At 45.3% G+C, this 27,271-nt stretch overlaps 2 protein-coding genes across 2 annotated transcripts in view; one reads left to right on the plus strand and one right to left on the minus strand.

Moving 5' to 3' along the window:
• Positions 1–9,607, plus strand: part of SZT2 (SZT2 subunit of KICSTOR complex) — a 127,940-nt gene extending 118,333 nt beyond the window's left edge. The window contains exons 67-72 of the mRNA XM_063427658.1: positions 3,208–3,605; positions 3,862–3,984; positions 5,043–5,478; positions 6,925–7,041; positions 7,676–7,744; positions 9,047–9,607. Coding sequence (XP_063283728.1) covers positions 3,208–3,605; positions 3,862–3,984; positions 5,043–5,478; positions 6,925–7,041; positions 7,676–7,744; positions 9,047–9,190 — 1,287 coding nt within the window. The 3' untranslated portion in view covers positions 9,191–9,607. The remainder of the gene's footprint in view (positions 1–3,207; positions 3,606–3,861; positions 3,985–5,042; positions 5,479–6,924; positions 7,042–7,675; positions 7,745–9,046) is intronic.
• Positions 9,608–9,623: 16 nt separating this feature from the next.
• On the minus strand, positions 9,624–26,730 carry HYI (hydroxypyruvate isomerase (putative)). Its single transcript, XM_063427660.1, is given in 9 exon segments — positions 9,624–9,969; positions 11,034–11,168; positions 12,762–12,831; positions 13,508–13,557; positions 13,719–13,797; positions 17,337–17,451; positions 18,707–18,818; positions 26,486–26,515; positions 26,518–26,730. Coding segments are annotated over 9 exon segments (831 nt in total). The 5' UTR covers positions 26,684–26,730; the 3' UTR covers positions 9,624–9,895.
• Between the last annotated feature and the right edge of the window lie 541 nt (positions 26,731–27,271).

The raw sequence follows: 27,271 nt of genomic DNA on the forward strand, positions 1-27,271 counted from the left end.
TGGGATATCTAGTGTAATTGGTTACTATCCCAAGTCCATGCTGCTATTGGTTGGCTTGGGATATGTAGTGTAATTGGTTGCTATTCCAATCCATACTGCTATTGGTTGGCTTGGGATATCTAGTGTAATTGGTTACTATCCCAAGTTCATGCTGCTATTGGTTGGCTTGGGATATGTAGTGTAATTGTTTGCTATCCCAAGTCCATACTGCTATTGGTTGGTTTGGGATATGCAGTGTAATTGTTTGCTATCCCAAGTCCATACTGCTATTGGTTGGCTTGGGATATGTAGTGTAATTGGTTACTATCCCAAGTCCATACTGCTATTGGTTGGCTTGGGATATGTAGTGTAATTGGTTACTATCCCAAGTCCATACTGCTATTGGTTGGCTTGGGATATGTAGTGTAATTGGTTACTATCCCAAGTCCATACTGCTATTGGTTGGTTTGGGATATGTAGTGTAATTGGTTACTATCCCAAGTCCATACTGCTATTGGTTGACTTGGGATATGTAGTGTAATTGGTTACTATCCCAAGTCCATGCTGCTATTGGTTGACTTGGGATATGTAGTGTAATTGGTTACTATCCCAAGTCCATACTGCTATTGGTTGGTTTGGGATATGTAGTGTAATTGGTTACTATCCCAAGTCCATACTGCTGTTGGTTGGCTTGGGATGTGTAGTGTGATTGGTTACTATCCCAAGTCCATACTGATATTGGTTGACTTGGGATATGTAGTGTAATTGGTTCTATCCCAAGTCCATACTGCTATTGGTTGACTTGGGATATGTAGTGTAATTGGTTACTATCCCAAGTCCATACTGCTATTGGTTGGCTTGGGATATGTAGTGTGATTGGTTGCTATCCCAAGTCCATACTGCTATTGGTTGACTTGGGACATGTAGTGTAATTGGTTACTATCCCAAGTCCATACTGCTATTGGTTGGCTTGGGATATGCAGTGTAATTGGTTACTATCCCAATCCATGCTGCTATTGGGTACCACTTTGGAAGTAAATGAGGCTGTGGGGTATAAATAGATGTTCTGTCTCCAACAAAGGTTGTTGTTCTGCCCTTCACTAAGTGTCGTTTAGTGCTTGGGGAGGTGGGCTATAAACCAGTGGAGCTAAACTCAAAAAGCAGCAATTTGCCCAGAGCACCTGCCTTGTAAAGACTTCTCATTGAGCTGTATTGGGAAGTCTATGATTGGACAGCCACAGAAAGTCTGGGCGGGGTTAGAAGGGGAGGGCTTGTAAAGGTAGCAGACAAGAGATCTGCATTTTTTGCAGGCTGTTTTTAAATATACACCCAATGAAAAAATGCAGAATGAAATGCATGCATGCTTTCATTGGGCGTATACCTACTAAACAGTGATTTTTATTTATTTTGTATTTTGGCAGTGTCCATTTAATAATGTAACAGAATGAGAAGATGATTGACTGTGATGTTATATATTGGTTATTGCTTGAAAGATTTGGGAGTCATTATGCTTGGAGATTTGGGAGTGATTATTTATATAGTCTACGTTGGATGCTGATTCGTTACTGAGTTTTCCATATTGGTTATTTGATGGGTTTTTTATTTTATTTTTTTTATTGTGTTTGTCTTTATTGCTGGATTTTACTTAATAGAGATAATGCATAATACGAGCCTCCTGTCTGTGATAAAATTGTCACTTTATGACTTGAAGCATTCCTGACTCCTTTCTGGAATGTAACATAGAATGTGACGGCCCTTCTAGTCTGCCCAATGTACACCATTGAGTAAAGCATTAAAAATCACCTATAACTTGTGTTCACGTTAAATTATTATTTTTTTAATGAGTCTTTTCTTTTAAATTAAAAGGATTATAATCCACTTTAGACAAGTGAAGTTATATTACTGTGTGTAGTTCAGTTCCCCTTTGATTTGTTTTGTCCAATCACACACTTTCAAGCACAGCAGTTGCTGCAATCCGGCAGTTTACGTCAGTGGGCTCACACAGCGTCTGATGTCCGCTAACTTGTCTGACAGTCACTAGTAGGTGTGGAAACTGCAATATGTAAACACCAGTGTTTAATAGCAAGGCTGCGTCCAAAAATAACTTCCTTAAGATAACGTGATGATCCCACATATCTCCGTGGCACACTTTCCTCATTGTCTCATGGGGAAAATTTCCAGAGGTTGTTATACCATCAGAACTTACCATGTCTCATGGCTCCCATTGCTTCTTATCTGTGTGAGGTTTTTGGAGATAGAGCAGTGGAAATAGTGGTAAGGCTGTTCTGGTAAACCCGCAGCCGTGAGGTGTGCCGCTTTGTGTCCCTCTAACTAGTCACAGATTGTAGTCCCATTTGTGTACATGTTTCATATCCTCTTTTTATCAGGGATCCCTCTCCATCCGAATTTATAGCAGGATTTCAGCTGAAACTGTCTCAGAGTCTGCGGTATGTCGCCTTGGCTGAATGGCACGATCCCTGTCCTTATCACCAGCGTTGTCATTGGTTTCTTCTTACTCATTTGTAGAGCACTTTGCATTTTGGTGTCTGTGGCTTTTGTATCTGCATTATTTGTGGTTCTGTGTGCTTTCATACTGCATAGTTCAGTGCTGTTCTTCTCCTCCATCCATGTCTTGCTGTTCCCCCTCTTTATATCATCTGCTATTTTGTGTTTTCTTGACATTTGTCGCAGTTACACTATGTATTACCTGTATCACTAATTGTGCGTGAAACACACTCATTCTTTCACTCTGGGTTTTAGGGTGCCCGTGCTTTCCCTGTGTCTGGTGTTAAACATTGCGAGAAGTGATGGGATGCTATACTGACGGGGCACACTGCTTGCCCCACCTTCCAGTGGTGGGATGCCTAGGCAGGATCACCAGTTTGGCCTCCAGTGATAGGTGCTGTTGCCTGGTGCACTGGGTCAGGAAAGGAAATTCTGTCTTGGTTTCTTTGTCAGAAGATATTCCAATTCTGCTCATTGTCGTGGTGGCACGTGCAAAGGTTCTTCAAATGATAGCCATAACATTGTTACTCTGCACAGTCATGAGCAAAACAATTTGTACTTTTGGTGATGGTGGCGGTAAGATTTTTACCATTATCGGACTGTCTGGGTTTGGTATTGCTGAGATACGTCACTGATTTGCTTAAATTTTTAGGGGGCTGTCCAATCAATATCTAAAATGCAGTTTTAGTTTTTTGTTAATTAGTCTGTCCTTTCCCTCTACAGCTTTCCATGCTCTTCACCGAGGAGTGTGACAAAGTCCGGGACCTCATGCATGTCCATTCCTTTAGCTATGATTTCCATCTTCGAGTACTGCACCAGTACTTACTGGGTTCCAACATGTCCCTTCGCCAGGGCTATGACCTTGCTAGCTTTTTGCATCTCTTCATATCTCAGCATCCGGATATCCCAAAGTATGGACGCAACCACGTGTATCAAGGAATGCTCTCTGTATCTACCGGGATGATTGCTGCTCACCAGCTCTACAACTACATAGCCGATCATGCCAGTACCTATCATATGAAACCACTGCGCATGAGCCGGCCTGCTGCCTCTGCCAGCAATGGGAAAAAGAGTGGTAATGGAGAGCAGACAGACTATGGCTTGGTATCCGTCTGGAACAGGTGAGACTGGAAACCAGGGCACAGTTATAGCCATAAGCCACAACGCATGCTTATAGCCTGCTCAGCAGTAGCCGTGGCCCGCCCTGCTCGGCAGTAGCCGTGGCCCGCCCTGCTCGGCAGTAGCCGTGGCCCGCCCTGCTCGGCAGTAGCCGTGGCCTGCCCTGCTCGAATCCAATAGCCATGGATCCATGGGAATAGTTAGTATATTATGTGAGTCTGATAAAAAGCACAAATCTGTTTGTATTTTCCATCGCAGCTCCGGGATGTATAAGGATTCAGAGGGGCTCCGACATCACGATGATTTTGATGTGTCTTTGCTGGTGTGTCACAGCGCTGTCCCGTTTGAGGAGCAATCAGAGCAAGATAGACATGTTCTAAGGTAACATCCCTCTCCTCACCGCCAAAATGGAGATTATCTCGAACAGTATTGTACCCAAAAGAAACCAAATGTCATCAATGTTTGTTGTGGTTTGAATGGGCATTCCATCTTAAGTAAAAATTAATTATTATTATTATTGGTATTTATATAGCGCCAACAGATTCCATAGCGCTTTACAATATTATCAGAGTGGGAGATTTAACAATAAATTAGACAATTACAAAAAACTTACAGGAACGATAGGTTGAAGAGGACCCTGCTCAAACGAGCTTACAGACTATTGGAGGTGGGGCGTGAACCCCAATAGGACAGGAGGTAGCAATCAAATAAGGTGGGAGTGAAGCAGAGCTGGAGGAGAGAGTAAAGTGCTGCCCTTTAGGAGAGAGCAAGAGACAGGTATGTAAGGGAGAGATTACTCTGGGAGGCCATAGGCTTTCCTGAAGAGATGGTTTTAAGGCACTTCTTAAATGATTGAAGACTAGGGGAGAGTCTGATGGCGGTAGGCAGGCTGTTACATAGGAAGGGAGCCGCCCGCGAGAATAAAACCTCTTCTACTACTAACTACTATTACTAACTATTCACTGATGTTCTCCAAATAAAATGTTAAAAAAGGTTTAGAGCAATATTTAAATACATTTCTCATTGCTTCCAATCAAGCAGAATGGTCCTTGGAAAACTACAGAAAATAAATTCCACCAACAGAACGTTCAGCAGATATTGAGGTTTTGGTAATCAGTGATTTCCTAAATATTGCTTTGTTCTGAACACATCTTTATCTACAGGTCTTTCTGCTTTTCACTGAGAACATACAATAACCTTGTAGCGAGGTCGAGAGGAGACTGAGATATTTTAATATATTCTGATCAGTTGTTAATATAGAATATAGCGCCCAGTAATTTAGGATAAATATCCGTCTTTAAAAAATCCCACTATAGTTACAGCTTGCCTTTTGTAGTCTACATTTTGCGATTTGATTTTTAGTACACTACAAATAGTAACGGTGTACTAGGAGTTTAAACATAATAACTGCAGTCTTTCCTCCATTCTCATTACCCCAGGCTTCGGTTCTACGTTATAATGACCAGCCAGCGGGAGCTGTTTCCTCGTCTCACTGCAGATATGCGGCGCTTCAAAAAGCCTCCAAGGCTTCAGAGAGACCCAGAGGAGCTTGATGGGGCTCTGGAACCTGGAAAGGGACCCAGGATTGAGATGGAGAATTTAGAGGATGCCAAGGTTGAAGAAAGCAGGATGGGTCCAGGGAACTTTTACAATCCTTTGTTGGCTAATGAGGTTAAATCCGCAAACAGACAGTTGGAGGACATGGTTAAACTGGCGAAGTCTCACTGCCGCAGAGATAATCTTTGGAAACGCCTCTACCTCATGGAGCCTCTTGCTTCTGATAAACTGAGACTTGGAAAACTGAGCTCGTCTGAACTGCAGGAGCTGCTGGAAGCTGTGCACGGACGAAGCGTGGCTGAGATCGACCCACAGCTGGTAAGAAAGGCTAGAACGGCCACGCCAGTGATTCTTATTGTGAAATTCTGAAAATACAAATGACGTCTAACTTGTAATTCTACACCACTGCATGCATGATTTTGGGGATTATAACGAAACCTGTATAGACTGTATCAATTACTGTAAGAATGGAGAAAAATATCCGTTACTAGGTGTGGACAAATAATCCTGTAGGTTTGTAAAAAAAATGTGCTTTGTAACAGAAATGCGCCACTTGTTTGCTCTGGGATTCAGCTGTCTCAAAAAAATGTGTACTTCTCTTATCAAGTAGTTTCTATTTTTAACTTTTATCACGTATTCCAAATCATGTATTTGTGGCCTGTACTGTCAGCCCAGAATGTAATGTCTTTTTTTATATTCTCATTTTTACTTTTTCCCACCTTCTCCAACTCCTGACAGCGTATTACTTCATTATACTGACTTCTTTCTCAGCTTGGATATATTTAGAAAGAGAGATAGGAATGAAATGTTCCTTCTCTGTCCGGGATGACTGCGTTATCGCACACCGTTTAAAGAACTCCCACTAGGAGCCTTTAATTAGCCCTCGTGTCACTGGAAGTATGTCTCTGCATTTTGATACATTCTTTGTGAAGGGATTGGCTTTGGTTTATTCAGTAGACTTACAAACGTAAACCAAAATATCCAGAATGAAATATATTGAACCCAGTTAAGTGATGGTGAATGCGCTCACCTCAGCTCTGACTGATTTTGTCATTGCTGAACGCTATCCTGGATTGTGAATATAGGAACCCACTCAGTCTGTAGGTTAATCAAACATCTTCAGCTGCTTTTCTCCCGTCAAATACTTTAGCGCTCGGGAGCATCGCCTGCCTTTATTATTAATCCCGTTACAGCATTTATAACCAGATTCCCCTAGTCAGAGACGTGGAAATATGGGCAGTCTAACGGGCGATCCCATATTACAGCAGCAAATCTTTATTATAGTATATGTGTAGTACCTTTTGTACCTGCATTGCATCATATAGGAGCATGGTACTTTAGAAAGCTTCGTCTGAGACATCCAGGACTACAGAAATAATTTTTATAAAATCACAAATGTCCAAGTTCCCTTTTATAGAGCAGCCTGGCGTGGGACCCCTGGCTGCTGCTGGAGGGGGACGAGGCTGGTGGGAGGGAGCTTAACGATCATTTTTAGGGGACAAAGGAGGAAATGTGTCTGTGTTATCTCCTGAAAGGTGGAGCAATCTTTTCCACTGACTTCATTGGTTTCCATAGAACAGAGCATTTTCCTAAATCTCCCTCAATGTCTTGTATTCACATACACGTACTGTAATCCTACATTAATTTGGGTTTTATATTAGAAAACATGTTCATCCTACAGCTGTTGGTCCCTAAAAAGTGAATTGCCCCGCAGCGATTTCACAGTCAGATTGCTCTGTGTTCCATGTCCTCCGTCTCTTGCAGGAATTCCTCCTCTCTATGAGCACACAGTGGTATCAGAGTCTCATTAAAGTCCTCCTGAGCCGGTTTCCTCAAAGCTGCCGCCATTTCAACAGCCCCGACAATAGCACCCAGTATCTGGTAAGTGGTTCTCGTACTGAGTACGGTGATTTACGGAGTCTCTATAAAGGGTTACTCCAACCACCAGGACCAGCATGACCAGCTTGCTGTGAGCATCGTTTAGCTTTCAGCATTTTAGAGGAAACGTTTATAGTCCCAGTCAGGAGTTCTCTACATTTTACACTGTATTGCAAACAGACACACCAAATATGACACATTTTAAACCTTTCCATCTCCCTACATTTAGTTAGTTCAGTTGTCCCTCACTGTATCTCTCCCCACGCCAGTTCAGAGGGAGCGCATGAGCTCTGCGCCGGTAAAACGGCCTGATTAAATGCTTCCCTCTGAGAAACATATAATTGGACCATGAGTGGAGACTCTCGCCTGGTGCTGGGCTGCAGTTAGGTCATATCTTTATTTTACAGAATGGGGGAGGGGGAATATTAACCATCGCTCTGTAGGGCACTATGAAGAAATAAACAAAAACTGAAAGATAACAAAAGGCTAGAGTGAGCCTTTAAGCACACATACATATATTATTGTAAATCGCTTCTTAAAATATAGACATTCACCATGTAACTAAAGTATTATTAGTTCTAATTTCAAGCAATGTCTGAGCATGTCTTAATCATTTGTCCTCTCCGCTTATCTGTAGGTTGTGCTTAATCAGAAATTCACTGACTGCTTCGTTCTGGTTTTCCTAGACTCTCATTCTGGCAAAACGGTGAGTTATTAACGTGCAGAGTCAATTCGAGAGTCGAATAATCGTGTGTACGCAGCGAGAGTACAGCAGCTGACATTTCACTCATAGAGTTCAGTAAATAATTACAGACTGGCTCAGAAGTCGGCTGCTGTACTGTCGTCCAAGCCCCACTGATTTCTTCATTTGATCTTTTGTTCTTCATTATGTCTATTTTATTCTCTGTGGAGAAAATAAGTATGTTGGTAATTAAGCTGTGTTTTTTCTCATTTATTAAAAGCCACATTTGATCTTTGTTTCAACCCCGTGCACAATGTGCAGAACATTTAATTCTTGCCTGGAACTGTAAACTCTCCTGTAAATGTCACCAGAAAGAGCTACAGCAAGCAACACAATGCTCCCAGCAAGACAAGCACTCAGAATTCCCAGCACTTGTATAGATCAAGAAAAGATTCCAGCAATTCTATGGATCACTTTGTACTTAAACTAACTTATTGCTTGGTAGTATCCAAAATAACTGCCATGACTTTATATGAACACACAGATATACGCCCAGATGTGACAATATATACACTAAATAAAACAGGGGTGTTCTGTATGAACATAAACCAGCATCATATCACCCACAGGATCTCTGAACTGTAGTGGTTATGGTGCTTTAATATGTTATCGTCATGGTTTCTGGGTAAACAACCCATGTATTGCACCAGTGTTGGAATCATTTAGCATTTCTGAACAATCTAAGCTGTCTCTCTCCTTGTGCCATCTCCCAGTAGCCCTTTACATGTCTTAATGTAAACACAGTAGGTCATCTCTAGTGCTGACACCCCTAATTGGAAATTATGTGACCCTCTCTACCTGTTATTAGTGGGCAGCAGGGGGGATCTGAGCAGTGTATTTCTCATCACACATTGCCACATCTTGCGCTAACCAAAAGGCACATTCTCTCATGTGGGCTGTAGATGATAAACTAGAGGGAAGGATAAAATTTACTTTTACCTGTCATATGTTCCTGTCATTCAAATCTAAATATACACTGTAGATACCGGGCTGCTGTGGCATGGGTTATATTTCATGCTGTGTAGTATTGGTGGCTTACATCACTGCTGAGCATTATGGGATATGTAGTACCAAGATATAGCTCTGTGATATATATTTATTGCTATTGTAGTTTTGCAGGAAAGGTTGGCGAGTGACTGAATTTACCTTCCATTGGACTTGTCTTTCCAGTGTTCGCCTTTCCACAAGTTTATGTAGTAACGGGTGTATTTAAACAAGGAATTCTCTTTTTCTTACATTTGTTCCATTTTGTTTACCTGATGACAGAGCCTTAAGGTGGTGTTCAGAGAGCCATTTCCCGAGCAGCCGCAGAATAGTGAGAGTCCATTGCCGCAGCTCGTGTCAACATATCATCACCTGGAGTCCGTTATTAACACGGCCTGCTTCAACTTGTGGAGTGGATTGCTTTGATGCCCCTCAACACTCCTAATCTCCAGCAATCCAAGCTAAGGAGCGGCTGTACAGGCCCAAGCTTTGGTGTGGACTTTCCAAGTGGACAGTTATGTTGGCTGAAACGAGGGCGGTGTATGGACGTCAGGATCCCATCACACACGTGGGCCCCAGAGAAACGTTTGCACTGTCACGGCTTGGGGGACAGTTGTGGTCCCCAGAGAGAATTCTCAGTGGTCACTTCAAATCTCACAGTGAATGAACAGATATCGTAAGTGATGGGAACAGAAAGACTAGAACAACTACATTTATGAACTTGAGCAATCTCCCTGCAACTGTTTCTTTTAAACTGGAAAATGAGGCCAATTGTGAAGTTAATTACAAGATGTAAGTTTTTATATAAATGTGTAAATTGAATAGAGAATTCCTAATTATTAAATAAATATCTTCTACATTCAAGGTTTCTGTTAATCAGTTTTAATTTCTCTACCAGTGTAAATTGTGATCACAGGAGGGCATCTCATAACAAAACAAGCCTTCCGGAAAACTCTGCGGACGGCAAGCAAGCGGTAATCATTCACTGGAGCGTTGGCTGCCTCTTCTAAATCGACACAGGGAATAATGAGTGCTCTCACTAGATAATACCCCCGGTATATTTGGACGTGCTTCGCCGCTTCGTTCCTCTCCTGGATTTGTGAAAAGTCGTGAATTTGATTCCAAATGCTTTTACTGAGACTTATCTTGGCTGTCACACTCTTTGCAATAAGTCTCCATCCAGCCGAGTCCAGACAGTGTGTCCCCTGGAAAATAAAATCACACCATTAAAGGTGGATTGGAAGCTGCCACAAGCTTTGCAGAGCTAGAGTAATGTGCACACATTACTGGGTGACTGGCAGCTTGTTTCAGTAACCATCAACTACATAAGTAGTAAATCTGCAGTACAGCTTCACTCTGTCAAATGTTAAACCACAAATCAAAATGGCTGCTCAGTTAACTAGATCGGCCAAGAACATCGAACATGATTCACTGTGCGAAACGATGACAAACCCTTATAATCCCCCTCCCAGACCCAGGTACTGGGAGCTGTGCCAATTCCCACTGATTCAGAATGCCGTATATATAGGTTTATTTTTTTTCTTTCTAATACTTTTTTTTATTTGTTTTTTGGTTTATAACAGGCAGAGTTCCAGAGATTGTTCTCTGTATATTGGAACGCACACAAACTGCACACTGATATACTTGCCTACACACATGTACACGTTCGCCGATGCATTCACATTACTCATTGCGGTTCTTCCTTGTTAGTACAGCAGAGGGATGTAAATTTCTGTCCAAGACTGATAGGAGTTACACTCCCAGGTGGTAGCTGCTATCATTACTTCTGACCACCCTCCATTGCTGAGAGGTATCTGGGGGAGTTATTAGAGCCCTCTTCTAAAACGTGCTACAAAAATTAAAAAGGGGAGCAGATGGGAGTAGTCACCAATGGAATGTGACTGTTGGTTCCCCTGGTTCCCAAGGTGATTTACCCTCTTTTAGTACTTTCGCCTCCCTTTTAGAACAGAACACTGCTAAATCCACTGCCCCTTCTGCAGCTTATAAGTAATAGGACTCATCTTTAATCATAGCAGCTGCAAATCAAAGCTTTCTGCCCTGGAGTGTGACTCCCATCAGTCTCAAACAGCCAGAGACATAGACCGGCTATGAACTATCGAACCCTCCATTTAGAATGTGAGGTCAAACCGCCACGCGACAAAGTATAAATAATGCTAATGACGACCTGTGTTTTACTCCAAGCTGTGTGCAGCTCGTTCAGGGACCTGGGGACCTGTTACTAGGCACAAGACAGGTCACAGCCACTCACCTCGCGGCTTGTATTCGCAGCCTACATAACCTTGGTATCCGAGTTCCTGCAGCAGGTCAAAGAGATACACATAGTTCAGCTCCCCGGGACTGTCTGGCTCATTCCGGTGGGGGACTTGAGCAATCTGAACATGACCTGCACACAAAGGTTGCTGTAAACAGGAGATCGGCACTGGTACTGCTTTATAGTGTGTTTGCAATAAGATTCTGCTGTCTGAGCATGCTGGAGGTCCGGAGACAGGGTGGACTAGATTTCCCATAGGGAGATTCTGTGACTAGCTAGGAGGCCATGATTTGACACCACTCTCCAATCTTCTCCATTCAATTATACTAATCCTCTATAATCAGACGTTGGATTATAACACCCTGTGATATGCGGTCTGCTAATTTCTATCATTTCACAGCATTTTATCACAAGGTTAATAATCAGGTGCATCGTGGCAGCCGTATAATTTAATATAAGAAATTATGTATCTTCAGTGTTACAGTAAAAACATTTCTCTCTCGTTGGGAACTTTCTGATATATTTTCTCGTATTATGGTTCTGTTACTTAATTTTTTTGTAGTTTAATAACCGCATTCCACACAAGAGAAACCTATGGAAGACCAGAGCGAGACTTGGTCTCAAGGGTTAGAAATCGCAGCCACTGTAATAACCGGGAAATAACATTTAAGTGAATCAATGGCACATAAATAAGTTTTAACTTATTTTATGGAGCTAATTACTGTGATAATGTTTTTCTAACTACAAGAAACATGTTTAAACAAAAAACTGAAAAACTATTGTAAATGGTATGCTATAGCTGTTCTGCCAAGCCCTCACGCAGGGTGCATTTTCTCTAACCAATTCAGCAAATTATCTCTGGGACAATTCTAAACTGAAGTCTGAAATAGAAGCTGTCTCACTGGGAGTCAAAGACCAAACACTCTGTATTGGGGGCCACAAGACCACCTGATAACCAAAACAGACAGGATATTCTCTAAAATTGCAAAATTCAGTTAAAGAAAGAACGCGCACAAAAACAGTTTTAAATTTTACCACCGATATTGGGGTACAGTGACCTAGTAGTGGGCTTAACACAATATGGCCCCACCGATATTGGGGTACAGTGACCTAGTAGTGGGCTTAACACAATATGGCCATATGGTATTTGTTTGCGTAGATAGGTGATTTTGAGTAACCTTATAACATGTGACACTGTGTGTTTGTGTGCACTGTTTCTTTAGCTGTATTTTGTATAGATTTTGGTCTGTGCGGCAGCAATACTGCTTAGAAATGTGTGTTCTGAGCGTGCCCTCAATTCCCATTGTTCCCCTCCTCGTATACCAAGTGTCTGAGGAACCCATGTAACATTGCATTGTCTGCCAGCACTTAATCTTTTATTGGGGCTAATCATGATGTTAGATTTAGCCCAGATTTGGAACCTGTACATTGGGGTCTGTGACATAGTGCCTGTTTGTCACTCTGCAGTTAGTGAATGTCTTGATCTACTACACAGTTATTTGTGATAATTGGCTGCACTGAAAACAGAATCCCAGTTCAATGTTTTTCAGATGTTTGGGCCCAAATGTTTCCATTTGGTTTCCAATTCACTAATGAATAAACCCTTTGTCCCACCTTTCAAGCATTCCTAAAAGGAGAGCTTTCAGGATCTCACAATTCACAGCCCCCTATTTTTTTCATTGTTGTGATAAAGTTCATTAATGGTTGGTTCTGACGGTCACTCACCAATCAAAGGAAAGAAGGTCTTAATATTCTGGGTGAGATTGCCATCCATTATCTGCCAGTGATAGAGATCCTGACATACACAAAGTGCACAGGTTAATACTGCTTGTTGGGGTAATAGAGAAGAATCTTCCAATTTAAAAAAATAGGTGATGGATACCATTCCATAAATTATGTAAGAAACTATAAAGGGGACAATCATGGGGCACTATTCATCCTCCTGTGATGTGAACGATTTCTGTTAGAGGCTAGAAGTCACCGGTTTACATTGTATTAAATAGTATACAGAAGGTAAAATTCCCCGTACCTACTCAATGCTGGAACACTTTATACAGGACAGGAAGTCAGCAAATCGCCAACATTTCCTATATCTGTTTTATGGACTAAGCTTGCTTCCTTCAGTCTGATTGAAACAAGCAGCTCAACTGAGGACAACTTGAACCCAAGCCTAACAAAGCTAAATTGGGGTACAATTGTGCAGATATTGCCCAAGAATTAAATTCTATAAACACTGGTTCTAAAAATAAATACATAGGCAACAGGCTGGGAGTAGGTCCCAGGGCCCCTTATTAAACGGGAGGGGGAGCAGTGAAATGTCTACCTCTTCTCACGTCCTCTACATGGCACGGTGGGTATTATGAAGGGAACGTTTCCAAATCCCTTAATACTCCGGGGTGACTGGGACACCTCCCTATCTCCTATCCAAATGTTACATTTACTGCATGATTAATCGCACGATTAGTACTGACCATCTGCATCTTCAGGTTGGGCCTTCCAACTTTCTCCAGGATAGATGCAGCTGAAAAGTAATTATAAATGTTAATTTGGAAATTCAGACTGACAGTCTGCTCTACAATCAAGCTGACAACGTCCTGGTCGGTAAATTGTCATCAATATTTACCTAGAGTGTAAGCTTTACTTCTGCTTTAACAGTCCACTTGGTTTGAGGGTAACACTCACCTTGCTGTGGGGTATTCAGGAAATAGCGAGGGTCGGTGATACGACAGTTTATGGGTTCTATGAGCCCCAACAGCCCAGCCTGTGTAGACAGGATATTGTAGGTATTATTCCTTCTCGCTGCCAATACGTATTAATACAAATAATAAGAAATTGATCCTCCCGACAAGGGGAATAAATGTTTCATTCTGCAAAGACGACAAACTTGAGAAGTTGATTTTTTTCCCAGTTAGATTATCTATACGATGAATATGTTATCAATGTATTCACATTTCAAACTTTGCAATATGTGATTCTCCATGTCAAAATCAAAGCACAACATGTCACTATTGTTTCCTTCTCTGTAACTGTTCTTGTGATGTTAGATGCGTCAATATTAAACAATAAAATAAAATAATAAGGTAAGAACTTGGAAACCCAATCCATGGAGCTTTTGTTTTGTTGCCTTTAGGTAATAAAAAGGTTAGTGGCCCATGTTTATTAAAAGATTTTTCATCTTTATTTGTACAATAATGAGTATGAATACATTCTCAAAACGGAAAAAAATTTATAATTGTAACGGATCGACCGGCACCCCGACTGGGTACCTCCGTTGAAGGATGCTCCTAGTGCTTCCTGAGGACTCCAAGCACTGCAGCAGACACCACAACCACCGAACCGGAAAAGCATACGAACGCTCAAGCATATGAATGCTGTAAACAGCTGAACAGGAAAAGCATACAATCCGCTTACACTCCTGGCAATCAGCATCCAATCCAATTCCCCCAATAACGAGACACTTAGTTTGAGGATCAAGCAGAACTGACTGTACTGGCACATACAGCCTCCTTTATTCCCAATCCACAAACATAGTACTGCCCACAGGGTTTACAGAACAACCAATCAATCCGTACAATACACACTCCCACACAAAATCCTCCCCTCTGCCTGTGATATGATTACTGAACACAATGGGTAATATAATTATCACAGACAGAGAAATACAGTTTTATAAAACATATCACAGGGACCCCAAAACATGCAATAACCCATAAAATATATCTATATGATATATATATCCTCGGAACCGGGGGATCTGGGTGAACCACATATCCAAAATTCACCCAGATCCGTTCAGTAGTTTGGAAGATACAGTTTAATGCAGATTCTGCAGAACATATACAGGCTATATGAAAAATAATTACTGTATAATGTGTCCCCTGTTGTATAGTTTAAAACAACTGCACGATGTCTTTGTGCACCAAATAACGGTGAGATGGCACCGTGTAGAAAAGTCCAAACAGTGTCTGTGAGTTAAAATGGCCGCCATCCATTGTTCTCACCATAGTTACATAGTTACATAGTTCAGCCTTCCTCACATATGTTTTGCTGTTGATCCAAAAGAAGGCAAAAAACCCAGTCTGAAGCGCTTCCAATTTTGCAACAAACTAGGAAAAAATTCCTTCTTGACCCCAAAATAGCAGTCAGATGTCTCCTTGGATCAAGCAGCTATTACCCCACTAATTAGAAATTGTATCCCTGTATGTTATGTTTTTGCAAGTATTTATCCAATTGCAATTTAAACATCTGTATAGACTCTGACAAAACCACCTCTTCCGGCAATGAATTCCATATCCTTATTGCTCTTACTGTAAAAAAACCTTTTCTTTGCCTTAGATGAAATCTCCTTTCTTCAAGCCTAAATGTGTGACCTCGTGTCCTATGTATAGCCCTGTTTATGAATAGATTTCCAGATAATGGTTTGTACTGGCCCCGAATATATTTGTATAATGTTATCATATCCCCTCTAAGGCGCCGTTTTTCCAAACTGAAGAGATTTACATTTTTTAACCTTTCTTCATAACTAAAATGCTCCATTCCTTTTATCAATTTTGTAGCTCGTCTCTGCACTTTTTCTAGTGCCATGATATCCTTCTTTAGAACAGGTGCCCAAAATTGCACAGCATATTCAAGGTGTGGTCTTACCAGCGATTTATAAAGAGGCAAAATTATATTTTCATCTCGAGAATTTATGCCCCTATTTATACATGACAAAACCTTACTGGCCTTAGCAACGGCAGATTGACATTGCATATTGCTGCCTAATTTGTTGTCTATAACAATTCAAAAATCCTTCCCGTGTGTGGTTATCCCTAGTTCACTACCATTTAGGGTCTAAATTGCTTGTGCATTCTTAACCCCGAAGTGCATAACTTTGCATTTTTCTACGTTAAATTTCATCTGCCATTTTAGTGCCCAGTCCCCCAATCTATCCAAATCCCTCTGCAGCAAGGCAATATCCTGCTCACATTTTATTACTTTACAAAGTTTTGTGTCATCTGCAAACACTGATACATGGCTTTCAATGCCCATTTCAAGATCATTTATAAATATGTTAAATAGAAGCAGTCCCAAAACAGAACCCTGAGGGACACCACTTACCACTTTTGTCCAGCTTGAAAATGTACCATTTATGACAACTCGCTGTACTCTATCCTTAAGCCAATGTTCTACCCAAGAACAAGAATATTCATCTAGACCAATTTCTTTTAGTTTGAAGACTAGCCTATTGTGAGGAACCGTATCAAATGCCTTGGCAAAATCCAAGTAGATCACATCCACTGCAACACCCTGATTTATATTTCTACTTACTTCTTCGTAGAATGCAATTAGGTTAGTTTGACATGACCTATGTTTCATAAAACCATGCTGATTATTGCTAATAACACAGTTCTTCCCAATGAATTCCTGAATAGTATCCCTTAATAGCCGTTCAAATAATTTCCCAGTCACAGAAGTTAAGCTCACAGGTCTATGATTTCCAGGCAAGGATTTTGAACCCTTTTTAAATATAGGAACAACATCTGCCTTCCTCCAATCCTCCGGTACATGTGCCTCTGATACATGAAATGGTGGCCACCCAGTAACTCCACAGTATGTCCCCAGATGGTTCTTAAAGGGCCAGCAGCAGCATAATAAAATACAATATGCCCAAATCAGTTCCTAGAAGGGCAATACATCCCAGGGCCATAGTCGCAGGGCAGGAGGCTGGCAAACAGGCCCCTCCAAAAACCAGTGGCGAGGTCACTTTCGCCACAATAATAGAAGGCAAAAATGAAAATACATTGTACCAGATTTCATCCATAACATTAGCTTAACGTGGGAGTGTAATGGAGGGGACAGTTACTTGTTTCAAACGAGGAGGGAAATAAAAGACATTGCACTTGAGTTCCACCTTACGTTGCTGCCTATCCACCAACAAAGAGCCCACGAGATGTGGATACCACCATCCTAGCATTCACCAAGAAAGATGATAAAATCAGGCAATACTCCAGGTGCAGCGATAGGTCAAGGTTTTTATTAGGGGGAACAGCACCCTATAAAATACAACTGCCTAGATGGCCTTAACCTCTTAAGGACCAAACTTCTGGAATAAAAGGGAATCATGACATGTCACACAAGTCATGTGTCACACAAGTCATGTGTCCTTAAGGGGTTCATGTACAGTGACACAAACTCAAACACTTAGACACATTACATGACCTCCGTGTATTGTGGTGGGAGGATTTAAAGTAATGCTAATTTCCTTATACCTCGTGGCTGCTTTAGGAATAAGAACCGTGGTCGTAATGTGTCACATACCTGACTGAAGACATCTGCGGCATATCTCAGGTTCTCAATGAAAGTGTTTTCCATCTCGTTCTCTACGCATTGTCTCTGCATCCCTGCAGGCACCCGTCCTGCCATGACATGAATTCTGTAAGAGATGACGACATTGAAACACCAAAACCACCGCTCTGGCAATAAATCCTGCATGTAAGGCACATCCTGAATGCGAGAGCCTTGTGTAATTTATTAGGGATACAGCAATATATAGGAGAATGTGCAATCTGAGACTGGCATGACTATTTATTTTGTAGAGTATAACACATATCAGATGTATTAGCAGTCCAATAGTATGGATACATATATACATATAAAACTGAACATGCATACATTATAGGGTGCTGCTGGGGCCAATTCATACAACATACAAGATTCAGTGCACTCACTCATTCACTAAACAGCAATTTCAATCTCATTGAATGGAATAGTTTATTTTAAAACACCTTACCTAGGTAAACAAACATGTTGTATAAATTGGCCCCAGCAGCACCCTATAATGTAACCATGTTCGGGTAAATGCAGTCGCTTGGTGTCACAGGTTCCTCATTCCAGTAAGGAAGTATTTCCCAAGTAAGTGGATTGATTTCATAAAAGCAGACATTAGGCTGTGAGAGTAGGACCTGCCGAGAATGGGGTACATTGAGGCAGGCTTATGCAACGTATGATCATATAGTGTAACTAAACCCCCATTATTTTTTGCCTAGGTGAGGTGTTTATAAATAAAACTATTACATTTTGTGAGACTTGAAATTGCTGTTTAGTGAAGGAGCAAGCGCACACAAGAGAGAGTGTGTCTGTGTATCTACATGTTTGTCAGGGTGTGCATCTGTGTGTCAGGGTATGTATCTGACACACACATATACCTATACTCATAAACATGCAGATACAGACTGACACGCATCCTCACGCACAGATACTTATCTTGACACACAGATACATACTCTGAGACACAGATACACACATGCAGATACAAATATACATACACCGACACACTTAATGATACATACTCTGACACACATGCGCATATACACATACTCACAAACATGCAGATACACTGACACACTTAAGAATACATACACTGACACACAGATGCGCGCGCACACACACATGCATATACACAGAGACACACAGATTTATATACTAACAAACATACAGACACATATATACATACCCTGACACACATACAGATACACAGATATAGACACTGACACACACAACTGTTCAAAAATAGTTTAATTACATTATTGGGTGGGCACCAATGCACTCCCAGGACATAATGGCTGTTGCCTGGGTCTCTCAGTAAAGTTATGCCGAGTTGGATTTAATGTAGGCACTAATAGGAATACCTCTGGCAGCCTAGATCCTTCGCCCAGCTGACAGCCAGGTCCAGTCCAGCTCGGAATTCATCTTGCCGCCCAGGTACAGCACCGAGCCCCAGCTCTCCGGATTGTAGGTTCCCTGCAGTGAAACTTCCATTAGCCTGTCCATGTGCAAGTTTCCCTGCCTCCTATATCCTTTACCAAGCAAGGAAAGAAATCTGTGAACACTCGTGGTGACCTATTAACACCTGGATTAATATTGTCTGGAATCTGATTAGAGGATTAGAGTTGTGGGATTAGTAACTGCTATTACCCAGCCATAACACGTCTCCTGTTTTTGTCGTTTTATGCAACATTTACTTTGAAATTCAACAAGGAGAAAAAAACATACAATTAAAATGAGATTGCTTTTTCGAATAAATCTTGAATTAAATACGATTTTGAAGCATGATAAAGCCTTCTTTTCTCTTCCATAAAAACAGATTTGGGAGGAAGATAAGAATCACTTCACCCTCTTTATCTTCTCATTTCCTGCCTCCCACCCCAAAAACTCTGATTACGATTCTTTAATTAAAAAATTAAGCTCAGCTACAGTTTTAACTCTCCATTGCCATCAACGCCATGATATTCTCCTGGGTAACCTGCAGATTAGGGATCGAACGATTATCGGTCTGGCCGATATTATCGGTCGATATTCTGCATTTTCAGCAATATTGGTAGCGGCTTATAAAGATACTGATATTGCCGATACTGCAGACAGTGGGGGCGAGGGGAGATCAGATTCCCTCACACTCTGCTGGCAGCCGGCAGGGGAGAGAAGACCCGGGGGAGCTCTTCGGGTTCTCCTCTTGCGAACTTGGAGCGTTGCCGCGGTTACCATGGCAACGCTCCGCTCTCACGAGAGTGAACTCTAGCCTAAACTGCAAGTTAGAGTTCACTCTCACCACTGGGACCACCAGGGATGGAAAGCAATGTCTCTCTCTCCCAAGCCACAGGTAAGGAGGGAGGGGGGATATACAATATATTTGTTTTTAAAAACAACATAGAAGAAAAGTTTATATAGCTATTACAAATACAAAAAGCGAAGTCCTGAGCTTAGTCCCATTACTGCTGGGCCAGCAGCAAGGACTACAATACACATCAGCCCTAATATATAGTAAAAACCAAAGAAAAGAAAATGTTACTTGCGCTTTCTCCTTAATCCCTATGTATATTTAGACAAATGGAGGTCATTTAGTTGCTCCAATGGCCATTGGAGGGAATGCCCGCCTGCCAACGTCAAGGCCTAGCCCCCCCCCCTCCACCCTCCATCACCCAGCCTGGCTTAGCCCTCCCCCCTCCCCTCCATCACCCAGCCTGGCCTCCCCCCCTCCCCTCCATCACCCAGCCTGGCCTCCCCCCCCTCCCCTCCATCACCCAGCCTGGCCTCCCCCCCCTCCCCTCCATCACCCAGCCTGGCCTCCCCCCCCTCCCCTCCATCACCCAGCCTGGCCTCCCCCCCCTCCCCTCCATCACCCAGCCAACGTCCTAACACTGACCCTTCAGCCTGCTTCCTTGAGCTTCTGGCAAAGATATCTCTAATGAGACAGAAAGGGGTATTTTTTATATACACCCCTATACTTATTAACCCTTAATAGGGAACACATGGGATGGGCAGCTATATCTTTATATAGCTATTATACCATGCTGGGTACCCGGCAGAATATATAGCGATTATACCACGTTGGGTACCTGGCAGATTATACCACGTTGGGTACCTGCAGATTATATAGTGATTATACCATGCTGGGTACCCAGCAGATTCTATAGCGATTATACTTGGCTGGGTACCCGGCAGATTATATAGCGATTATAGCACACTGGGTACCCGGCAGATTATATAGCGATTATACCACATTAGGTACCTGGCAGATTATATAGCGATTATACCACGTTGGGCACCCTGCTGAATATATAGTGATTATATCGGGCTGGGTACCCGGCAGAATATATAGTGATTATACCATGCTTGGTGCCCGGCAGATTATATAGCGATTATACCACGTAGGGTACCTGGCAGATTATACAGCGATTATACCATGTTGGGTACCTGCAGATTATATAGTGATTATACCACACTGGATACCCGGCAGATTATATAGTGATTATACCACGTTGGGTACCCAGCAGATCCTATAGCGATTATACTGGGCTGGGTACCCGGCAGATTATATAGCGATTATACTATGTTGGGTACCCGGCAGATTATATAGCGATTATACCACGTTGGGTACCTGGCAGATTATATAGCGATTATAACACGTTGGGTACCCAGCAGATTATATAGTGATTATACTGGGATGGGTACCCGGCAGATTATATAGCGATTATACCACGTTGGGTACCTGGCAGATTATATAGTGATTATGCCACGCTGGGTACCTGGCAGATTACATAGTGATTATACCACGTTGGGTACCTGGCAGATTATATAGTGATTATGCCACGCTGGGTACCTGGCAGATTACATAGTGATTATACCACGTTGGGTACCCGGCAGAATATATAGTGATTATACCGGGCTGGGTACCAAGCAGGATATATAGTGATTATACCACGTTGGGTACCTGGCAGATTACATAGTGATTATACCACGCTGGGTACCCTGCAGAATCTATAGTGATTATACCACGCTGGGTACCCTGCAGAATATATAGTGATTATACCACGCTGGGTACATGGCAGATTATATAGTGATTATACCACGCTGGGTACCCGGCAGATTACATAGTGATTATACCACGTTGGGTACCAGCAGATTATATAGCGATTATACCAGGCTGGGTACCCAGCAGATTATATAGCGATTATACCGGGCTGGGTACCCAGCAGATTATATAGCGATTATAGGGCGGCTGGGTACAGTATGTTTTATCGCTGGGTGGAGGCTGGGTACAGTATGATTTATCCCTGGGTGGGGGAGGCCGGGTACTGCATCGGTAATAGGGGGAGAGAGGCTGGGCACACTATGACTAATCCGTGGGGAGGAGGTTGGGTATATAATAATTAATATCATTTGTACGGGGGGGGGGGGGAAGAGCAGTAGGTACCCTAGGGAGTGTTGGGCGGTAGGTGGTTATTAGGTAGGTATTGAGGGGTAGGTACCCTAGGGGGTGTTGGGCAGTAGGTGGTTATTAGGTAGGTATTGAGTGGTAAGTACCCTAGGGGGTGTTGGGTGGTTATTAGGTAGGTATTATTGAGCGGTAGGTACCCTGGGGGGTGTTGTGTGGTAGGTGGTTATTAGGTAGGTATTATTGAGCGGTAGGTACCCGGGGGGGTGTTGGGTGGTAGGTGGTTATTAGGTAGGTATTATTGAGCGGTAGGTACCCTAGGGGGTGTTGGGTGGTAGGTGGTTATTAGGTAGGTATTCAGCGGTAGGGGAGGCGGTAGGTAGGTATTATCAGACGGTAGGTGTACCCGGGGGGGTGTTGGTGAGGACCAGTCGGGCCCGGATCCCGGTTATTACCCCGGGGGGGAGTAGGTAGTTATTGAGTGGTAGGTGTACCCGGGGGGGTGTTGGGTGGTTATTAGGTAGGTATTATTGAGCGGTAGGTACCCGGGGTGGTGTTGGGTGGTATGTGGTTATTAGGTAGGTATAATTGAGCGGTAGGTACCCGGGGTGGTGTTATTAGGTAGGTATTATTGAGCGGTAGGTACCCGGGGTGGTGTTGGGTGGTAGTTGGTTATTAGGTAGGTATTGAGTGGTAGGGGGCGGTAGATAGGTATTATCAGACGGTAGGTGCACCCGGGGGGGGTGTTGGTGAGGACCAGTCGGGCCCGGCTCCCAGTTATTACCCCGGGGGGGGTAATAGGTAGTTATTGGGGGGGCGGTAGGTAGTTATTGAGCGGTAGGTGTACCGGGGGGTGTTGGGCGGTAGGTAGTTATTATCAGACGGTAGGTACCCGGGGGGTTGGGGGGGGCGGTAGGTATTATTGAGCAGTAGGTACCCTAGGGGGTGTTGGGTGGTAGGTGGTGATTAGGTAGGTATTATTGAGCGGTAGGTACCCTGGGGGCTGTTGTTATTAGGTAGGTAGTTATTAAGCGGTAGTTACCCGGCGGGGTGTTGGGGGGCAGTAGGTATGTTGTTATTAGGTAGGTATCAGATTATCAGGCGGTAGGTGGTTATTAGGTAGGTAGTTATCAGATGGTAGGTACCCGGGGGGCAGTAGGTATTATTAAGCGGTAGGTACCCGGGGGGGGGGTGTTATTAGGTAGTTAGTTATCAGACGGTAGGTGTACCCGGGGGGTGTTGAGGGGGGGCGGTAGGTAATCAGACGGTAGGTACCCGGGGGGGTGTTGTTATTAGGTAGGTAGTTATCAGACAGTAGGTGTACCCGGCGGGGTGTTGGGGGGCGGTAGGTAGTTATTAGGTAGGTATTAAGCGGTAGGTGTACCCAGGGGGATGTTAAGGGGGGCGGTAGGTATTAGATTATCAAACGGTAGGTACCCGGGGGGTGTTGTTATTAGGTAGGTAGTTATTAAGCGGTAGGTACCCGGAGGGGGTGTTGGGTGGTAGGTGGTTATTAGGTAGGTATTATTGAGCGGTAGGTACCCGGGGGTGTTGGGCGGTAGGTGGTTATTAGGTAGGTAGTTATCAGATGGTAGGTGTACCCGGCTGGGAGTTGGGGGGCGGTAGGTAGTTATTAGGTATTAAGCGGTAGGTGTACTCAGGGGGATGTTGAGGGGGCGGTAGGTATTAGATTATCAAACGGTAGGTACCCGACGGGTGTTGTTATTAGGAGGTAGTTATTAAGCGGAAGGTACCCGGGGGGGTGTTGGATGGTAGGTGGTTATTAGGTAGGTATTATTGAGTGGTAAGTACCCGGGGGGGTGTTGGGCGGTAGGTGGTTATTAGGTAGGTAGTTATAGAGCGGTAGGTACCCGGGGGGGGGGGTGTTGGGGGGGCGGTAGGTAGTTATCAGACGGTAGGTAACCGGGAGGGTGTTGTTATTAGGTAGTTATAGAGCGGTAGGTACCTGGGGGGGTGGTGTTATTAGGTAGGTATTAGGCGGTAAGTACCCGGGGGGTGTTACAGTAAGTACCCCGGGGGGTGTTGAGGGGAGGCGGTAGGTAGGTATTATCAGACGGTAGGTGTACCCGGCGGGGTGTTGTTATTAGGTAGGTAGTTATAGTGCGGTAGGTGTACCCAGGGGGGTGTTGGGGGGGGTTGTAGGTAGTTATTAGGTATTAAGCGGTAGGTGTACCCAGGGGGATGTTGAGGGGGGCGGTAGGTATTAGATTATCAAACGGTAGGTACCCGGGGGTGTTGTTATTAGGTAGGTAGTTATTAAGCGGTAGGTACCCGGGGGGTGTTGGGTGGTAGGTGGTTATTAGGTAGGTAGTTATCAGACGGTAGGTATTATTAAGCGGTAGGTACCCGGGGGGGGGGGGGGGTGTTATTAGGTAGTTAGTTATCAGACGTATGTGTACGCGGGGGGTGTTGAAGGGGGGTGGTAGGTAGTTATCAGACGGTAGGTACGGGGGGTGTTGTTATTAGGTAGGTAGTTATCAGACGGTAGGTGTACCCGGCTGGGTGTTGGGGGCGGTAGGTAGTTATTAGGTATTAAGCGGTAGGTGTACCCAGGGGGATGTTGAGGGGGCGGTAGGTATTAGATTATCAAACGGTAGGTACCCGGGGGGTGTTGTTATTAGGTAGGTAGTTATTAAGCGGTAGGTACCCGGGGGTGTTGGGTGGTAGGTGGTCATTAGGTAGGTATTATTGAGTGGTAGGTACCCGGGGGGGGGTGTTGGGCGGTAGGTGGTTATTAGGTAGGTAGTTATAGAGCGGAAGGTACCCGGGGTGGGGGGGTGTTGTTATTAGGTAGGTATTATTGAGTGGTAGGTACCCGGGGGGGTGTTGGGCGGTAGGTGGTTATTAGGTAGGTATTATTGAGTGGTAGGTACCCGGGGGGGTGTTGGGCGGTAAGTGGTTATTAGGTAGGTAGTTATAGAGTGGTAGGTACCCGGGGGGGTGTTGGGGGGGCGGTAGGTAGTTATCAGACGGTAGGTAACCGGGAGGGTGTTGTTATTAGGTAGTTATAGAGCGGTAGGTACCCGGGGGGGTGTTGTTATTAGGTAGGTATTAGGCGGTAAGTACCCGGGGGGTGTTACAGTAAGTACCCCGGGGGGTGTTGAGGGGAGGCGGTAGGTAGGTATTATCAGACGGAAGGTTACCCGGCGGGGTGTTGTTATTAGGTAGGTAGTTATAGTGCGGTAGGTGTACCCAGGGGGGTGTTGGGGGGGCGGTAGGTAGTTATCAGATGGTAGGTGTACCCGGGGGGTGTTGAGGGGGCGGTAGGTAGTTATCAGACGGTAGGTGTACCCAGTGGGGTGTTGGGGGGCGGTAGGTAGTTATTAACAGACGGTAGGTACCCGGGGGGATTATTGGGGGTGCGGTAGGTAGTTATTAGGTAGGTATTAAGCGGTAGGTGTACCCAGGGGGATGTTGAGGGGGGCGGTAGGTATTAGATTATCAAACGGTAGGTACCCGGGGGGTGTTGTTATTAGGTAGGTAGTTATTAAGCGGTAAGTACCCGGAGGGGGTGTTGGGTGGTAGGTGGTTATTAGGTAGGTATTATTGAGCGGTAGGTACCCGGGGGGATGTTGTTATTAGGTAGGTAGTTATCAGACGGTAGGTGTACCCGGCTGGGTGTTGGGGGGGCGGTAGGTAGTTATTAGGTATTAAGCGGTAGGTGTACCCAGGGGGATGTTGAGGGGGGCGGTAGGTATTAGATTATCAAACGGTAGGTACCCGTGGGGTGTTGTTATTAGGTAGGTAGTTATTAAGCGGTAGGTACCCGGGGGGGTGTTGAGCGGTAGGTGATTATTAGGTAGGTAGTTATAGAGCGGTAGGTACCCGGGGGGTGTTGGGGGGGCGGTAGGTAGTTATCAGACGGTAGGTAACCGGGAGGGTGTTGTTATTAGGTAGTTATAGAGCGGTAGGTAGCCGGGGGGTGTTGTTATTTGGTAGGTATTAGGCGGTAAGTACCCGGGGGGTGTTGCAGTAAGTACCCGGGGGTGTTGAGGGGAGGCGGTAGGTAGGTATTATCAGACGGTAGGTGTACCCGGCGGGGTGTTGTTATTAGGTAGGTAGTTATAGTGCGGTAGGTGTACCCAGGGGGGGGTTGTTATTAGGTAGGTAGTTATAGAGCAGTAGGTACGGGGGGCGGTAGGTATTATCAGACGGTAGGTGTACCCGGGGGGTGTTGGGGGGCGGTAGGTGGTTATTAGGTAGGTACCCGGGGGTGTTGTTATTGGTAGGTAGTTATTGAGCGGTAGGTGGTTATTAGGTAGGTACCGGTGGGTATGTGGGGGGCGGTAGGTACCCGGGGGGTATTGGGGGGGCGGTAGGTACCCGGGGGGGGGGGGTGCGGTAGGTACCCGGGGGGGAGGAAGGTACCCGGGGGGGGTGCGGTAGGTACCCCGGGGGGTATTGGGGGGCGGTAGGTACCCGGGGGGGGGCGGTAGGTACCCGGGGGGTATTGGGGGGCGGAAGGTACCCGGGGGGGCGGTAGGTACCCGGGGGGTATTGGGGGGGCGGTAGGTACCTGGGGGGGGGGGCGGTAGGTACCCGGGGGGGCGGTAGGTACCCGGGGGGTATTGGGGGGGCGGTAGGTACCCGGGGGGGTATTGGGGGGCGGTAGGTACCCGGGGGGGGTATTGGGGGGCGGAAGGTACCCGGGGGGGGTATTGGGGGGCGGGAAGGTACCCGGGGGGGTATTGGGGGGCGGAAGGTACCCGGGGGGTATTGGGGGGGCGGTAGGTACCCGGGGGGGTGTTGGTGAGGACCAGCCGGGCCCGGCTCCCGGTAATGGCCGCCGGAGTCTCTCTCGGTCCGGTTCGTTCGGCCAGGCCAGCTCCACCGCCCGGAAACCGGCTCCCACCGCGGCCTCCACCCGGTCCGACAGCTCGGGAACCTCCGGGAACAGCCAGGACAGGTTAGCGGAAAACCGGAGCGCGGCCATGGGGCACGGGGGCAGGAAACACCGGGGATCCTCTCACTGCCAGGCCGCAACCAGGAAACAGAGTGACCTGCAGGGGGGCTAAGCCAGGCTGGGTGATGGAGGGTGGAGGGGGGGCTAGGCCAGGCTGGGTGATGGAGGGGGGGATAGGCCAGGCTGGGTGATGGAGGGGGGATAGGCCAGGCTGGGTGATGGAGGGGGGGGGGGGGCTAGGCCAGGCTGGGTGATGGAGGGGGGGGGGGGGCTAGACCAGGCTGGGTGATGGAGGGGGGGGGGGGGGGCTAGACCAGGCTGGGTGATGGGGAGGGGGGAGCTAGGCCAGGCTGGGTGATGGAGGGGGGGGGGCGGCTAGGCCAGGCTGGGTGATGGAGGGGGGGGGGGGGGGCGGCTAGGCCAGGCTGGGTGATGGAGGGTGGAGGGGGGGGCTAGGCCAGGCTGGGTGATGGAGGGTGGAGGGGGGGGCTAGGCCAGGCTGGGTGATGGAGGGTGGAGGGGGGGGGGCTAGGCCAGGCTGGGGGATGGAGGGGGGGATAGGCCAGGCTGGGTGATGGAGGGGAGGGGGGGGAGGCCAGGCTGGGTGATGGAGGGGAG

The sequence above is a fragment of the Pelobates fuscus genome, chromosome 7 (assembly GCF_036172605.1).
Source record: "Pelobates fuscus isolate aPelFus1 chromosome 7, aPelFus1.pri, whole genome shotgun sequence".
Taxonomy (NCBI): domain Eukaryota; kingdom Metazoa; phylum Chordata; class Amphibia; order Anura; family Pelobatidae; genus Pelobates; species Pelobates fuscus.